General features: G+C 39.7%; 2 protein-coding genes and 1 non-coding gene across 8 annotated transcripts in view; all 3 read left to right on the top strand.

Annotated features, from left to right (window-relative positions):
* The window catches only part of Bpnt1 (3'(2'), 5'-bisphosphate nucleotidase 1), a 29,080-nt gene extending 21,090 nt beyond the window's left edge, over positions 1-7,990 (top strand). For all 4 annotated transcript variants that reach the window (XM_020157733.2, XM_020157735.2, XM_020157736.2 and 1 more), the window contains 2 exons: positions 2,550-2,655; positions 4,097-7,990. In XM_020157733.2, coding sequence (XP_020013322.1) covers positions 2,550-2,655; positions 4,097-4,245 — 255 coding nt within the window. In that variant the 3' untranslated portion in view covers positions 4,246-7,990. The remainder of the gene's footprint in view (positions 1-2,549; positions 2,656-4,096) is intronic.
* On the top strand, positions 2,120-2,226 carry LOC141414291 (U6 spliceosomal RNA). Its single transcript, XR_012439352.1, has one exon. It is a non-coding gene; the product is annotated as a U6 spliceosomal RNA (small nuclear RNA).
* A 5,841-nt stretch (positions 7,991-13,831) lies between the features above and the next one.
* Positions 13,832-18,106, top strand: part of Eprs1 (glutamyl-prolyl-tRNA synthetase 1) — a 67,421-nt gene continuing 63,146 nt past the window's right edge. For 2 of the 3 annotated variants that reach the window (XM_074048290.1, XM_074048292.1), the window contains exons 1-2: positions 13,832-14,004; positions 17,938-18,022. In XM_074048290.1, the coding sequence (XP_073904391.1) occupies positions 13,959-14,004; positions 17,938-18,022 (131 nt within the window). In that variant the 5' untranslated portion in view covers positions 13,832-13,958. The remainder of the gene's footprint in view (positions 14,005-17,937; positions 18,023-18,106) is intronic. The other variant, XM_074048291.1, reaches the window with a different exon arrangement.

Below are 18,106 nucleotides of genomic sequence, written 5' to 3' on the forward strand. Positions count from 1 at the left end.
ACCCTTATTCGTCTCTAATGTCTCCTGTTGTCCATCTTAACTCTGCCAGAACTGTAGTTGAGACTTGTCCTCATCCCCCACTTAGACTTCTACCTTAGCTTCCAAAGTTTCTCTATTCATTCCAGTCTTCACAAATGCCCCTAGATCAATTAAAAATGCAAAACTTCAGCCAGACATGGTGGCTCATGCCTATAATACTAGCTACTTGAGAGCCAGAGATGGGGAGGATCAAGGACTGAGGCCAGGCAGGGCAAATAGTTATCAAGACTTCATCTCTTCTTATAAGCTGCATAGGGTGACAAGCACCTGTCATCCCAGCTACATGGAAAGTGTAAATAGGAGGATCGTAGTCCAGGCCAGCCTGGGCATAAAAGTGAGACCCTATTCAAAAAATAACAAAGCAAAAAAGGCTGGCAGTGTGGCTAAAGTGGTAGAGTGCCTGCCTAGTAAGCTCAAGGCTCTGAGTTCAAACTCTAGCACTGAGTAGGGGCGGGGGGAAGAAAAAGAAGAAAAACTTCTCTGTCCCAAATCCTTGGATGACTCTCCATCCCAACAATTTAAAATCCAAGCCTGTTAGTGTAGAACATGAAGCTTCCTATAGCCTGGGCCCAAGCCTCATCTTCTACACCTCAACTCATTCTTCAGCTATGAACTGTGTGTAGTTTCTGGTACATGCTCACTTCACATTTGTGTGCCTAGCACAGGCAAGACAAATGATATTTATAGAACTGGATAAAATTCATTTCTTTCCATCCATGCTTTACAAGTGATACTAACATTTTTAGGTTGTTTTTTCTAAAGGCCTTTACTGGTAAAAATGAAAAATTGGTATAATTCTTCTGAAAAAAATCTAGAACAGATACTGGACATAGTGGTACATGCTTATATTTTCAGCAGTTGGGGGGCTTAGGTGGAAGAATTGCAAGTTTGAACCCAGCCTGAGCTACATACCAAATTCCAGGCCAGCCTGAACTACATTCCTATCTCAAAAAAAAATAGGACTGGGAACATACCCCAGTGGAAGAGTACTTTCCTAGCATGTACAAGGCTCTAGGTTCCATCGTTAGCACCACAAAAAAAAAAAAAAAAAAAAAGATAAAGTGAAAGGTAAAACTTTATTTCGCATCATTGTGTTTTTGTTTTGGTGGTTGAACTCAGGGCCTCGAGCCTGCTAGGCAGGTGCTTTGCCACTTGAGTCATTTTGACAGCCCCAGCAATACTGGAGTCTGAATTCAAGGCCTATGCAAGCACTCTACCACTTGAGCCACCACCATCACCCCCAACCAAAAAAAAGACATTTAAAAGTGAAATTATATTCCTGGCGTTCACTAAAATATAAATTGTGACAGGTGTGATTTCTCTTTGCCCCTACCTTTTGTAATCAGAAAAACCATCTCTTATTTCCAAGGGCACCATTCTCCTAAGAAATAGTAATTCCTTGTTTTGCAAACCTCCACTTTTCTCCTCTGAAATAAACCTGGCTGGGAAGTTCTTAACTTTTTACATTAAGACCCCCTTTGAGAACTTAATGGGATCTACAGCCCCTTTCCCATAAAAAAAAAATACCTGGCATTCTTCTTAATACTCAATATAAGACTGCCACATTTGTTTGATGAGAGAAAAACCTTTTACTCAAAAGCAAGCTTGAAATTCTGAAGGTATTCATTTAGTAGTACTGAAAGACATAATGGTTATTTTATGTTCACTGAGGTTTTCCTTATTCTCTTAGTCTGGACTCTTAATATTTGAAGTCTGAAGTTTTTAGTAATAATTATTTTACAGTATAACCTAAAAAAGGTCAATTGAGTAATGAAACTTGATAGCAACGTGCTATTTAGTCATTTAGGTTTTGTCAGTGACCTCAGTTGCATGTGCGTATTACAGGAAATACTAGGATGTCTACCTAAAAGTTCATATTTTGGCAGTGGAACCAGCAATAGATATGATTCTAAAGACTGATGAAAGAAAATGCTAGATTAGTCAGCATGGCACATCTGTTAGGAACTTGTATATTACTGTGCTGCTTGATATTTCTCTATCCTTTATTTAATAATGGTCGATGTTTTAGAAGTTTAAAAATCTGCATTGTTCTATATTAGTAAGAAATAAAAAAATACCCATGCTCTCTTCGGCAGCACCTACCCTAAAATTCAAACAATACAGAGAAGATTGGCATGGCTCCTACACAAGGATGACATGAAAATTTATGAAGCATTCCCTATTTTTATATTATACTTATTAAGTAGGGAATGTCCGTTTCGAAAACATAACTTTGAAAAAAGCTTTATTTTCTCTAACTCAGAATGTGAGGATGTTCAGATATCCTCATTGTTGATTATTTGATTTCTCTTTCCCCCTTCTGGTCACCATATGTTATTACGCATCTATTGTATTTCTTCATAATACTGGTCTCGTTTAACCTGCTAAAGGCTTTAAACTAAATCTGACAGAGAAATTTGTGAAATATCCTTGCTAGGAGCAATCAGTTTTTCTTATTTGTACTACATTCATTTCATGTTGAAGGATAATTATTATTTTTAATCTTACAGATTATTCAGCTGATTGAAGGCAAAGCCTCTGCTTATATATTTGCAAGTCCTGGATGTAAAAAATGGGATACTTGTGCCCCAGAAGTTATCTTACATGCTGTGGGAGGTTAGTTCATTTATTTTGGAGAATTGTAGCTTTTATATTATGCTAATACATCATATTTCAATACTCATTACCGAGATTCTTAGGACATAAAAGCTACAGGGATACTTAGAGTCCAGTCCAAACCCTTCATTTCACAGATGAGTAAGTAGATTTTCAGCTTATTTGTTTTTCTTTAGTTTATAGTCTCTTTTTGGAACTTTGGTCTGCATATGGTTAATTTAACCCTTTTAATTCTTTAAGAGTTTTGTTTCCTTGAAAGGTAAAATGTTTGCTATCACTGGTATCACCTTACTTACTCTCTTTTAAGCCATTACTGGTGAATCTCTCAGTACCAGTGCTGTAGATCATAGAATTATAAATGTTCGTAAAATCTGGCTGAAAATGTATTACAGATATGTACATAGTAAGGATTTTTTTCAGATTCAAATAGACACCACTATATACCCACTCTTAGTAAGAAGTGCCTTTTAAAAATCCCTGTTGGAGACTGGAGGTGTAGCTCAGTGTAGCACTTGCCTAACACATGCAAGCATTCAGTATCTAACATGGAAGGAAGGAAGAGTGGGAGGAAGGGAGGAAGGAGCGGGGAACCCTATCAAATGTTTTTAAATCCCATACTGGGGTTTGAATTCAGGACCTTGTGCTTGCTAGGCAAGTGCTATATCACTTGAGCCATGCCCCAGCCAGACTTTTTTAAATGGCAATAAATAAGATTTTTCCCTATCATTTGTCCTTCAGTAGCTTATTAACCTGCTACATGATAAGGAGGTTGAACTGTACTTCATCATGATTGATCCTTATTAGGACATGAAATAAAACTACAGTTGAATACTTTCATAAACATCCTTTACTTAAACACATATAAAACTGTTACTATTAAATAGTAAGCTGAGGAAAACATTGAAAATGTGAATAGGGTGATGGAGTGTAATAATAAGAAAAATAATCACCTTAGTAGAAAAATTAATTGATACTAAGAAATACAACTTGAGCTCCATGGTAGGACTTGTGCTTAGCATGCATGAGGCCCTGGGCTCGATCCTCAACACCAAGATAAAAGAAAGAAGTGCACATTGAAAATGCAAATGAAATTAATTTTAATCAGAAAAAAATAATTTTTGTCCTTTGAGTTAAAATTGCTCTTTTTTTCATGATACTGGGGTAAAATTGCTCTTATAGTCTTAAATTTCAAGTGAATTAAAACTTTACTTTCATGGTCACTTACTATTTTATCCAGGATTTATTGGCTACTATTAGGGAAGCAAAAGTCATTTTAAAATAACTGAATGGACTTGGGGTGGTAACTTGGAGCTAGAACATGTGCTTAGAATTTGCCAGGTCCTAGGTTCAATCCCCGTACCCTCACTCCCAAAAAAATGTCCAATAAAAATATGATGATCCAATGATCCGCTAACCTTTTTTTTGGCTATTTTTCCTGTAGGCAAGTTAACAGATATCCATGGGAATGCCCTTAGGTACAATAAGGAAGTGAAGCATATGAACTCTGCGGGCGTCCTGGCTACACTGAGGAATTACGACTACTATGCAAGCCGAGTTCCGGAGTCTGTTAAAAATGCACTTGTTCCTTAAAGGAAAGCCAGCAGGACCTGGTTCTCAAAATAATACATTTAAAAACTGATTGGGTGGAATTAGAGCACTACGTTCATTCATTGTTGATCAGGATTTGTATTAATTACTGAAAAATAGAGAGTAGCATAAAGAATTTAGCTTACTCATGCCTTGGGCATGTAATAAATTTTGTGTTCTTTTTCCTGTTTTAAAAAAAAAAAAAAGGGAGGGGGTTGCTGGGCCTGGTGGCACACACCTGTGATCCCAGCTACGAGAGAGGTAGGAGGATCATGAGTTCCAACCAGCCGGGGCTGTTCAGGGCGATTCTGTCTCAGGAAAAAGAATTTAATCTTAGACCAGTTTTGACATCTGGAGAATTTATAAACTCAGTTTTTTTTATATTTCTTTTCTTATTTTATGTGAAGAAATGGAAAAAAGAAAAAAGGTTTGGTTCTGTCTACAAAATTTATGTAATCAACATTCCCATCTTTAAACCAGATTTTTTTAGGGCACAGAATCTTAAGTTGTTCCAGAATTTCACTCTTGTTTTTCACAGAAATTTTTAAAGTGCTCCGACTCCAATTATGAAGGCATATAATGTTATTGTGTGTGTTGATACATTTATGGGAAAAGTTTCTTTAAATTACTTAATCTTAGCTCTTTGGGTTATTTACTAGGTTTTTTTAAAGTATGGGAGTTAACTTATTCTAATGGTGTTATCATAAGGCTCACCTGGAAAGTTGGATAACCACCTTTAATTCCTTCTAGGGAGAGAGTATAGCATGTCCTTCCACACTCTGGGATTAGGCCTAGATTTTTACTTTTTGGGGTCTCTATCCATTCCTTTAGTTAAATTTCTGGTTTTAGGATCAACCAAATGGTTTATGTTCATCGTTCCCAAGCCCACTGAGGGAAAAGGTCAGTGATAGAACATGTGCTTAACATGTATGAGGGCCTGGATTTAATCCTCCCCTGACACAAACGTCAAAAGGAAAAAGTAGTTCCCAAATCCAACTGCACAGCACAATCACCTGGGAAGAGTTTTCTAAATGTAGACTCACAGGATCTGTCCTAGCAAGTCTGATTCTGTAGGTTTTAAGATTACTCTAGCTGGGTGTGGTGGAACACATGTGTTATCCCAGCTACTCTGGAGACTAAGGCAAGAGAAGCCAGAGATTGAAGCAAGCCTGAGCTACACAGCAAAATAAATAAATAAATAAAAATAGTGTAGGGCTTACTTGATAGGGTAACATGGTTTTATTTTACAGGGTTGTGATAGTTAGCAAGAACAGGTATCTGTCTTTGACATTGTTGACCGCTCCCTCTTGTAACTCTCCTCTGTCCTGATTTTCTTTTTCTCCTTTCTAGCTGCTCCTCCTCAGTCCTTTTTCTTGTTTTCTCTTTGTTTTATTTTCCTCAAATTGTCACTCTTCACCAAGATTCTGTTCTAAGCCCCCTGTTTTTCACCAGATTATCTAATCTATCCCTATGGCTTCATGTAAAGCCTTTTGGCCAGAATTCCAAAATGCATGTCTATGTTAGGACTCTCAAACTCTAGATCTCTATACCCCAAAGCCTAGCTTTGTTTGTTTGTAGGACTGGGTTTGAATTTAGGCAGGGCTACACATTTGCAAAGCAGGCTCTACTGCTTGAGCCACAGCTCTAGTTCATTTTACTCTGATTATTTTTGGGGATATGGTCTTGAGAAGTAATTGCCTGAGCTAGCCTTTATATGAGATCTTCCTGATCTCATCCTCCCATGTAGCTAGGTTTGCAGGCATGAGCCACTGGCACATGGCACAAAAGTCTATTCTGATGCCTTACAGATATTTTTGTATTATTATTATTCCTACTACTACTACTATTTTGCAATAGTAGGGCTTCATGCTTGTTAGGCAGGCACTCTACCACTCAAACCATGCCTCCAGACCTGAATTATTTCTAAACAGTCCTTCAATATCACCCACACTGCCTGAAATTATTTTACATAACTGGGAATTGGTGAAGTTTGGAAATCACTACTTCCTTCCTTCCAGAAATGGGGTTCTCTATGAACAGTGGAATAAATCTAATTTTTAAAACATCTATCCACACAGGGCATCATGGTGCATGCCTATTATCCCAGCTATTCGAAGCAGAAAAAGGAGGATCAAGAATTTGAGGCCATCCCAGGCAAAAGTCACAGTGTGGCTTAAAAACAAAAGGGCTGAGGGCATAGCTCAAGTGGTAGAATGCTTGTCTAGCATGCACAAGGCCCCGGGCTCAATATCCAGTACTGAAAAAAGTTAGGTGTGGTGGCATATGCCTGTGATCCCAGCCCTCAGGAGGCTGAGGCAGGAGAATTGTGAATTTGAGACTAGCCTAAACTACATACTAAGACCTTGTCTTTTAAAAAGCAAAAAACAAAATTTTCCTCTAATGGGATTTGAACTCAGTCTTGTGCACCAAAAAACTTTAAAATAACTTAAAAGATATTTTTACCAGGTGCTGGTGGCTCACGCCTATAATTCTAGCTAATCAGAAAGCAGAGCTAGAGATCAGAAGGATCATAGTTCAAAGCTAGCCCGGGAAGATAGTTCACAAGACCCTATCTCGAAAACACCCATCACAAGAAAAGGTCTGGCAGCACAGCTCAAGGTGTAGGCTGAGTTCAAACCTCAGTACCGCCAAAAAAAGATCTTTTCTGCAAGCTTCTTTATGAAAACCAGACTTATTCAAGTGAGATATCTGGGAGTCTATATCCTCTCTCCATTCCTCTTGCCTCTATGTTCATTTACACCTTCATGCTCCATTATTGCTTCCTTAGGTCACTGCAGGGTCTCCCTCACTAATCTCTACCTGCACTGTAATTCCTCTGCACATCTTCACATTGTGTCCAGAGATTTTTTTAAATCATATCTCCCTTACTGAAGATCTTTTGTAGCTTGCTTTCACCTTCACAAAAGTTCCATATGATGGTATATGAGGCTGTTAATGTCATAGCTTCTTCTTCAGCACTGACTTCGATTACTGTCTGCAGCTGTGCTCAGCCATTTGCAGTTCCCCTAGAACATTATGTCTTTTCTCACCTTGGCCTCCATTCATTCGTTCACAAATGTTTATTGAGCACCTGCTATATGTTAGGCACTGAATACAGATGTTGACCATTCAACAGTGGATGTAACACTGACCATAAGTCTGTTCTTTTATTGACTTCATGTTCTTGTGAAGCAAGACAGACAATAAATTAGTAACTTATTTCAGATTGCAGTAAGTCCTCCAAAGAAAATCAATTAAGAAGATGAGCTAGAAAGCTACTGGGGTGGAGTTGGATTGCCGAAGAGGATTTCCTTTGGATAAACTAGGAATGTCTTCTCTGCAGAGGTGATGTCTGAGCTAAAAACAGAAAGAAAAGAGTTGGGCTAACCTCATGCTAGAGCTGTTTCCAGTAAAACAGTGAGCATATCTCTGAGAAAAGAAAAAACAGAAAGGAAGCCATAGTGGCTGAAGTCAAATGAACAAGAAAAAGTATTGCAAAGTTGGGGTGAGCTAACTCTTCTTTAAAAAAATCTCTATAATTAAAAAAATAATAACAATAAAATGATATTGGGGAGGAAGGGAACACCCAGTTCTCTATAGCCTTAAACTATTGTAAGGGTTGGGATGGTTAAGTCAGTGGTAAAGTACTTGCCTAGTATGGGAAAAGCCCTAGGTTTGAACCCTAGCACCACAAAATAAATGAATGAATGAATGAATAAATGAATAAATAAATAAACGTTAAAGTTAATGGAAATTGGTGCAGAGTTTCTTTTGGAGGTAATAAAATGTCCTAAAATTGATTGTGATGATTGAACAACTCTGAATTGTATACATTAAATAGGTATATTGTATGGTGTATGGATTATATCTCAATGAAGCTGTTAGGAAAAAAATTTAAATGAGGTAGGTGTGGTGGCACAAGCCTGTAGTGCCAGCTACTTAGGAGGATGAGGCAGGAGGATCACTTGAGCCCAGGAGTTTGTGTCTAGCCTAAGAAACATAGCTTGATCTCTGTCTCAAAAAAATTTTTTAACTCCCACATGTAATTAGTATCTACTGTATTGTACAGCACAGCCCTATATCCTCTCTTGGTTTTTGTTACCAGTTTTAACAACCACTCACACCTTCAGCAAGCCATCTCACCTGACTTTGTGCATCCAGTACAGGAGATTTTCACCTAGATATAAGCATCTCAAAAAGTCAGTCTGGCATCAAACCTGTTTTCCTTCTTGTCTTTCCCTTGTAGATAATGGCATAAGCATCCTCCCACTCACTCAACCTGAAATCGAACAAGCCTTGGCGTGCTTGTTCTCACTGTTTCCTCCCCAGCATCTATTGTCACTACTGATTTCACCTTCCAAGTGTGTCCTGAAACCATTCTCTTTTCTCAATGCTTATTCCACTGCCTTGGCTTTTATCTTCTCTCAGTTTGACCTACCAGCAGTTTTGCCCACTCCAAGCCATCCTCTATACTACTGCCAAAGTGATTTTTGTAAGATTCAGTTGTAAGCATACTCCTCACTGCTTAAAACCCTTCACTGACTTGATAGCAGTGCAGGCAGAAAGCATGCTTATACTTTCAATGTGAGAGTATAGCAAAGTGTAAACAACAGACTCACTAAGTTATTTTGGACAAGGAAAACTAGGATGTGCAGTGATGAATTGGGGATTACTTTGTCTCCCAGTCTTTCTCTTACTCTTTTATGTACTTTTGCCTACCTTTTCCTAGTCCTTTCCCAAATCTTTTCTAAAGAGAAAGACCCCTCCTAGCCTGGGGACTCACACACACACATACCAAATTGTTTCACTCTAACCTTATGTCACATAAACTATCTTCTTAGCACTCTCTGAGCCCTCCAGGATGGAGATTTGAGGCAGACAGCTCACCTGCATTTTCCTCGGGCTGGCCTTGAATAACCCTGTTTCTTCAACTAACCCCTGTCTTTGGGATTTTGGTAGAGCAGTGAGAAGTACCAAATCTTGAGCAGTACAAATGTTAAATTTTTATCCCAGAATAAAATCTAGCTCCTTACATCTCTGCCTTCCTTCCATCCTTTTTTGCTCAGTCTTTTTTTTTTTAAAGCGAACAATTCAGTGGCAGTTTCCAGCCTTTTAATCTCTCATTTCCAAAATGCTTTATATTCTAGCAATAATGATTGATCAGTTTCCTAAATGCATCTTCATGACTCCGGAAATTAGCTCACATTCTTCTTTGGCCACTTTTTTCCAGCCCCTAAAACTGCCACCTCTTATCAGAAGCTCTCCTGCTACCACTTTCTTCTCCCATCTCCCACTCACCACGGATGCATCTGCTGAGTTACCTTTGTGCTTTCTACACACTTCCGTTATTTTTACTCTCACTTTCAAAATGGCCTTAAGATGAGTTGATTTCTGTTGCTGCATCATATATCTCACTACAGATCAATTTTTTTCAGGGTTGGAGATTAAACCTAGAGCTTTGTGTATGCTAAGCAAGTGTTGTACCACTGAGCTATATCCCCAGTCTTCAGAGCAACTGTAACTTATCTGTCTCTTTTACCTACAAGATTGTAGGCTCTTAAGGGCAGAGACTTTGTCTTTCACCCCTGTATCTCCTGTTTATGTATGTAATAATAAGGATTAAATATGTTGTCTGAATCTCAAAAGAAATTCTAACACCCATTCTTGATTGTTTTTCATTCTTGTCTTTTAATAAAATTCTGTTTTAAAAAAATCCTATAAACTTAAGAATAGAACAATTTTCCTGAAATGTGTAGTGATTATCTCTAAGAAACCAGCAGCAAACATTATTTTTTTCTTTTTTAGTTTCATGCCCGTATTTGAATATTGTTGATTATAGAATAGTCATTGAAGATAAATAGGTTCTTGGTCTTGTCAAAGAAGTCAGGGGTAGACATACAGAGAGATTTTAATAGAGCAAGATTTATTATAGAGAAAGCAAGAGTACAAAGCAAATTATACCCTCAAAGGAAACTCAGGGTGAGCTGCTCGACCAAGCAGTCAAGTACCAATGCACAAGCAAAAGTACATCCTGCAGACAGGATGAGGGCAGGCAACTGAGCCTAACAACAGAGTATATGGTGGCCTCAAAGCAGCTTCCTTTGTAAGATGGAACCGGAAGACAGAACAAGAGGAAAATAACTGATTATCATCAGGTTATTTCAAGTTACTTTCTTTGTGTGAAAATTAAACTGAAGAACACTGGGCATGGTGGCACATACCTGAAATCCTAGCACTGAAGCAGGAGGATTGTAAATTGGAGGTCAGCCTGAACTACTATCAAGATCATGTCTGAAAAAAAAAAAGGAATTAAAACAGGGAACTTTACTAGCATATCAATTGAAAAGTGACCTGTTTGGGAAACTTGGCTACTAAATAATTCTGATTTCTCAGATGGTCAGATAAACTGCTTAATTTCACCTTGTAATATGCAGCTTCTGCATAAGTGACTCCATTTTGATTTTTAGCCTTATCTATTTTGGGCTCCTGTAATTTTTATTTAGTAAGTCCCTCCTTTGGTCAGATTTTCATCTAAACTTAGGGTATCAGTGTGTTGGGCCCCAACTAGGAAAAAAATAACAGATGTGGGGCCCCGTTTAAAAAATAACAGGGACATCGTCATTTCAGGCTCAGGCTCCTTTGTTCCTTAGCACTGACCTGAGCACAACCACTCTCCTGGAATGCACCATAACCCAGGCATGAACCCTCCTCTGGAATGCACCACCTCAGCCCTGATCCAATCATAATTGAGCAAAGCAGGCCTTTGCCCAAGGTGACCAAAAAAAGGAATAACTCTGGCCACACTCCTGATGACCAAGACACAATGGAGTAAAAACCAATTCCAATATGCCAAGACCCCCTTACTTGAATAACATCCAATCTGTTTACCCCTAGAATGAGAAGTCCTGCCTCCTGCCCTTCCCCAATAAAAACCCTGCCGGGGTGAGGCTCGGGGCTCTCTGTGCATATCCGCTGTGTCGGTGATGTCGGAGAGCCCGAGCTTAAGCCGGAATAAAGGCTCTTTGTTTTTGCATGCGACTTCGGACTCCTGAGCGGTCTTTTGGGGTCTCGCCATCTGGGTACAAGTGCTACTCTCAGTTACCATTTCTTTGAGTTTTTATCTTTATAGCCAAAGGAGACCATATAATGCTCAATAGATAGCTGTATGCAAACATTTAAAGCTGTTTTAGAGAAGATAGCACACCAAGAAGACTACTCTTATAACCATGAGCCAGTTAATACCAAGAGTTTGGAGTATGCCCTCAGTCAGGCTCTCCCCACCCCATAAACCAAATCAGCTACAATCAAGATCAAAGAGCCAGATGAGGAGCCATCTTAACCAAAAAGTCAGTACTCATTTTTGCAACTGAATTTCTATACCCAATATATTTTTCTGTGTGCAACAAGAAGTGTCAGCAACTGCACGTTTCCTCCCTGTTAGATAGTAGGTAGCAATTCTGTAATCTACCATCCTAGTTCAGAAGCTCAGTCGGAAACAATGTCTTCCAATAAATTTTATTTAATAGTATAGTCCCCTCTCCTAAAAATGAGAGGGCCCTGTGACTCACTGGTAACCAGTGGAGTTGATGAAGTAATGCTGTATGACTTCCAGTACCAGCTCAGGAGATACCTTGAAGTTTCCATTCACAGAGAAGCCAGCCAGCAGGTAAGTCTACCTTACTGGAGAGAACAAAGGGAAAGGCCCCAAGAAAACATGAAGGGGGAGGGGCCCAGCTGAGCCCAGGCTTCCATTAGCCCCACCCGAGGCACCAGCTGAGTGAAGTCTTTTTGTACCTTAAACAACCTTGGCCTTCAGTTAAAAAGCACCAAGATATTGTTGGTGTTATTAGTTTGATGCCACATGGGGCATATATTGGTTACCCAGCCAAGGATCACACAAATACCTAGCCCACAAAAACATGAGATATAAAAAATAGTTGTTGCATTTAGGCTACTAAATTTAGGGTGGTTTGTTAACAGCAATAGACATGAAACGACTTAATTTGAATTTCTATTTTCCTACTGAAAACAAATCACCTATTGAAATAAGGAGACCAATAATAATAATAATATATAAACTTAATCGCAAAGAACCAATTGTGTGTGTGGTGCTTGGGTGATTGAACCCAGAGCCTTGCACATGCTAGGCATCATGCACTACCACTGAGCTACATCACTAGCCCTGAAGATTTTTTTTTTCAGACAGGCTCTCGCTATGGAGTATGGCTCAAGTGTTTGCAACTTGCTCAGCAAGCGTGAGGTCCTGAGTTCAAATTCCCCCAGAAGAAAAAAAAATGAAAGAAAAAAGACAAAAAACACAGGCTGGAAGAGTTGCTCAAGAGGTAGAGTGCCTACTTTGCAAGTGTGAAGCCCTGAGTTCAAACCCCAGTCCCACCAGAAAACACATACACACTTGCAAACACAAGACAGCTTTCCTGTCTCTACAACTGTATGCATGTGTTGCATGTTACCATGTAACCATATTCATACCTAATGTCACCTAATACTGACACGGTGTATTAAAAGCTGGCTAATTGTTGCCATGCATGTAAAAACTACATAAAAACACAAAACTGGTAGTGTGCTCCTGATTTTAAATATTTGTTACAGTTCAGGTGTTGTGTGAATTTCCTGGGGAGGCCTGAAGAGTCATGTGCCTTAAACTGGGATGATTGTAGACAGCCAAAAATTGACTCAAGTCCAGCTTGAATGAGTACAGACAAGTTTCAGTAAGGGTTATTTACAGAGAAGTGGGTGACTGAATACTGGGACTCTACCTTGCCTGGTTCCTAACTCACGAAGAGCTGTCACCTGAACTCTCCCAAACCCCTAGAAGTCACCAATCCCTGTCTACCAAGCTCTTCTTTTATATGGCTCTAAGTCTATAGCAGAAATCTGGACTAGAGCATCACACAAGGTCAAAAGTAGCAAAAGTAACTACAGGCTCAAAAAGACACAGATCCTGGCAAAGTTACACGTTTATGTGTTCTCCATCCATGCTCTTACTAGGGATCCTGCTGACCTCAGTAGATGCTATGTAACCATAAGAAGGAGGACCAGTTGTATACTTTGAGTCTACGGAGAATCAAGATGGGCAATGCCACAGGCAGGACCGCCTGCAGCGTCCCCTGCTGTCCACGGCCGTCCGACTCTGGTGAGGACAACTGAGTGTAGAAACAAATGTTCATGACGTCCTCACTCACACCCCAGCTTCTGTATCGTGGCAACTGCCACTCTTATGCTAACAGCCCTCATGGCCAGCTTATAAATGGGCATTTCAACATTTGATCACCACTTCACTTTTGTCACCCAAATAGGAGCACCATTCTATTCAGAGCATAGACTGCGTGGATTATTTCCGTGTAATTTGTATGCTTCTAGTTCATGCTGCTGGCATGTGAGGTATGTCTATAAAAAATAGTATTTTTTTTAACTGAGCAAAAAAACCACACAAGACTCTTTCCGACAGCAGCGGTGGAACGTCACCTAAGTCCACATCCCAGAGGGCTAAGGGGCGTGTCCGAGGCCCGACGGAGACGGCGCGCCGTGATGACGCATTACATCGTGCGCGGCGACGCCAGTGGTCGCGGTACGGGAGGCGGGGCGGAGGCTGCGGTGGCGTCGGGCACGCGCACACGTTGCATTTTCTTTCGTCGGTCACCGTGGTTAGTGTGCGGGGCAGGAGGCACGACAGGTAGCTCTGCAGAGCAGTGGACATGGCGGCGCTCTGTCTCACCGTGAATTCAGGAGACCCTCCGCTGGGTAAGGGGGCGCCGAGGCCGCCGACCTGTGTGGGTTGCATCAGCCGGTGGGGTGGAGTGGGGAGGGGGGGTGCGGGGTAGGGAATGTCGCTGAGCCGGTGCTTGCCGCATTGGCGGTCGCGGTCTGGTGGATCGGGTCTGGCCTTTCGGGGGATCGTTCCCGAGGTCGGTTTTCCCGGGCGCGGAGGAGGCGCGGGGCGAGCCCGGCTGGAAGACACGAGGCTTAGCCGACCTGCTTGGCTCGGCGGGATGACTCTCCGCCAGTTTTCCTCGGCGTTTTTGAAGTGGTTTCCTCCGGAGACGGAGAGCTACCTTTAGAAATAATATTTAAAAACTTAAAATACCATTATTGTCGCTCCCCACCCCCCACCATTTTACCATTTTTTTCCTACCAGCTCTCTTTATCTTATCTCCCTTCCCGTTCCTATCTCTCAGAAGAGATCCTGAATTCACTTGACCCTACTTTTCCTTAACGTTTCGTCGAGTTCGTAGGGAGAAAGGTAGATGGTCATATTAACATTACAAATTTTAACTGAGGTTGCACTGATTTTTAATTAAAGGTGGTGGAGTAATTGCGGGAACCTTGATGGGGTTGATTTACTACACACGCTGTGGATGTAGCAAGTGGCAGAGTCAGCGTCACATCTGCCACCTTCCTGATACGTCTTATTCCTTTTGGAATCGCTTTTGCAAAGTGGATAGATAGCTTAGAATTTTTACTTTTTTATTACTTTGGGAAATTGCACAAAAAAATTTAAGTACTTTATTGATCGCGTATTTGCTAATACATATGTGCTTTGTAATGTTCAAGAAGCCCAGACCCTAAAATACAAGTGGCCTTGTGGGATTGATAAAATTACTCATTATGTTCTCAACTTTGGTGGTCAGAATCTGTTTTAAACAAACAGCACTTTGGTTTGTGGTTTTTTTGGTGATGCTGATACAGAACCCACGTCCTTGTGCGTGCTGGACAGGCACCCTGCCACTGAGCTACACCCTCAGCGCTGAAAACACAATAGCCATTTGAAATGTTCAAAAGTGATAACATTTTAGCATATTGGTTCCAGTAATAATGGGTTAAACTCACAATGAATCAGTGAACTTTAAAAGAAATGGATTTGATTCTTGGGCCGGAAAGGCGCTAAATGATGTGGCCTCATGGTTGAGAGCAATGACATTTGGTTCTAGGAAGCCTGAGCTCAGTTTGGCTGCTAATTATTAGTTGTGGAACTTTGACAAGTTCCTTGTTGTTTCACAGTTTCCTTGCTCAGGAAAGGTGGAATTTGGGGGGGGTGGGGTGTGACTCTGGTACAACACTTGCCTAGCATGCACTACGCCCTGCCTGCATTTGAGTCCTAGCACCATACACACAGGGAAAGGTGGAATAATATCTTCCATATAGTGTTGTTGTTTGTTTTTTATTTTTGTGGTACTGGGGTTTGAACTCAGGGCTTCACCTTTGCTAGGCAGGTACTCTACCACTTGAGCGATTCTGCTAGCAATATCTTTCATATAGTGTTGATTACTAGAATAAGACATGTTCCTGACACATGTTAGATGTTCAACAAATTGCTGTAGTTTTCACTTAAGTTACTTAGAAAATCACTCTGAAGGTAATAGATCTGTTTCCATAATAAATTATAGCCTACAGAACCACATTTTACCAGTATCCTGGAAGAGTCTTAAAGAAATTTGTCATTTTGAACTATAGGCCATTTTAGAGTATGTTACTTTTCTGGCTGCTCCTCCCCCTCCTTTTGGATTTTTAATTTTTTTCAGTTTCTCAAATCAGGTACATTTTAAATAATAAAATTAGATAAAATATTTAGAAAAAATGGGTTGCATTTCTGCAACTTCCCTACATTATGTACATGAGTATGTAATTTTTAAATGTTAAAAGTAATTTTAGACTCAAAAAATGATGCAAGAATGGAGAACTCCCCCCACTACCTGAGAGCATACTGCAGATATGATGCTTCAGCACCCCAGAATACGTCCATGTAACCTTTCCCACGAGCAAGCAGTCTCTGTACCTGATCTCACACAACCATCAAAATAGGATGCACATTTTTAACACCTAATACACAGACCCAGTTATTCTTCTGTTTGTCCCCACCATAGGCAGGGACCAGAGTCTACGACCATTTTTTGCATGTCATTGTCACATTTCCTTAGTTTCTTTCAATCTGAAATGGTTTATTAGTCTTCCCTTGACTTTCATTGCTTTGACCTCTGAGGATTATGAGCCTCTTACTTGAAGAATCTCCTTTAATCAGGTTGTCTGATATTTCCGTGTGGCTAAATACAGGCTATTGTGTCTTTGGCAGGAATAACATGGAGAGTCTATATATTTCAGATGTGGTTCCTCATTCTTCATTGTGGCCTATCAATTGATGCATGAGTTTAGCTTTCCCGTTGCTAATGATTCTGATCTTGATTGCTCAGGGTGGTATCTGCTAGCTTTTTCTGTCTGCTGAAGAGTTTTTCCTTTCAATTAACAGGTAGTTTAATAGAACGTTGGGACCATGCAAACATTCTCTTTTCATCAACCCTTTACCCATTGGTTTCAGTATCCATTGGTGCTTCCTGCTTAACTCCATTATAATAATGGTTGTCAAATGGTGACCTTCCAAATCTACAATTTCTTTGACGTGTGTCATTTTGCCTTTTACCGTGAGAAGAGCTTTCTCTTTTTCCCACTTAAAAATTCATAGCAAACTATATTCAATATGTTGTATCATTTTCCATTTAAAATTTTGTTTTTTTAAAGTAGTTTTGACTTAAAACTTGCATGTAATCTGAGTTCACCAATTTTAAGTGTACAAACTGAATGACAAATATAAAGAGAGTTATATATGTATATATAGTGTGTAAACCACCACAATAAAAGTCAGAATATCTGAATTACTTCAGAAAAATTCCTTTATGTCCCTTTGTAGTCATTCCTCTGCCTGTCGTGGCACCTGGTAGCCCCTGGTCTGTTTCTTATCACCTTGTTTTGCTCTTTCTAGGATTTCATATACAGTGAATCATCTTATAAATATCCTTTTCTACCTAGCATAGTGCTTTGGAGAGTCATCCATCTTGAGTATCTATTCCTTTTATTTGCTGGATGGAATTCTGCTCTGTGGCTATGCTGAATTTTATCTCATTTACCTTGATAGCCAAATTTGCAATTTCTTGGATTATTTTGTACTTTACCTGACAGGGCCTGTTTTTAATGGAGCGTAGTGCATAGAAATGAATATCAGAGTCCTGATTGTCCTTACCCAAATTATGGGACAAAGGATTAGTGAATCAATTTAGTAAACTTTATTATATATTGAGAAGTACATATTATGTATTTACATGGTGTTTTAGAATCCAAGGTCTAGACCACCTTAAACCTTCACTCAAATACTGACTGCCCTGTATTTTAGCCAAGGATATTAGGCTGACTATTTTACCTCTCCAGGCCTGAGTTTCTTCTTTGTAAATGGAAATAAAGGAATCTACCTCTTAAGGTTACTACTACAGAGATTAAAACTTGTAGTAACTGTAAAGCATTTACCATAGTACCTACCACATAGTATTCAGTCAGATACTGTTGGCTTTTATACAAGACACTATTCTAATTTCTTCCTGTCTTCTGAGGTAGGAAAGAATTTTATGTCACTAACTGGAAGCTGAGTATGTTCAGAAACAGTTGGACTGGCTCCTCCACACCACAAAAGCAGTTGGACTATGCTAATGATGGATTCTGATTTGGTATTTCTGTATGACAAAACACTAGACTTTCTGTAGAATTATAGGCTACAGACTATTGGGAAAAAAGTTCAATCCTTGCAGTACTTATTACTTGTTTGTTGACTCATCCTTACTGCTTTATGATTCAAGTTATAAATGCTACATTGTTTTTAAAGAGAAATCAATCTTTTCATCCTTTCATTTTTAGAAGCTTTGCTGGCAGTAGAACATGTGAAAGGTGATGTCAGCATTTCTGTTGAAGAAGGGAAGGAGAATCTTCTTCGTGTTTCTGAGTAAGTGTTTTTATATCTGTTTTCAGTACTGAGCAACATTTAAAAAATATTCATCATTAAATATTGTGTACTTACTTTACTTGC

This window comes from Castor canadensis, chromosome 11 (assembly GCF_047511655.1).
Source record: "Castor canadensis chromosome 11, mCasCan1.hap1v2, whole genome shotgun sequence".
Classification (NCBI taxonomy): Eukaryota; Metazoa; Chordata; class Mammalia; order Rodentia; family Castoridae; genus Castor; species Castor canadensis.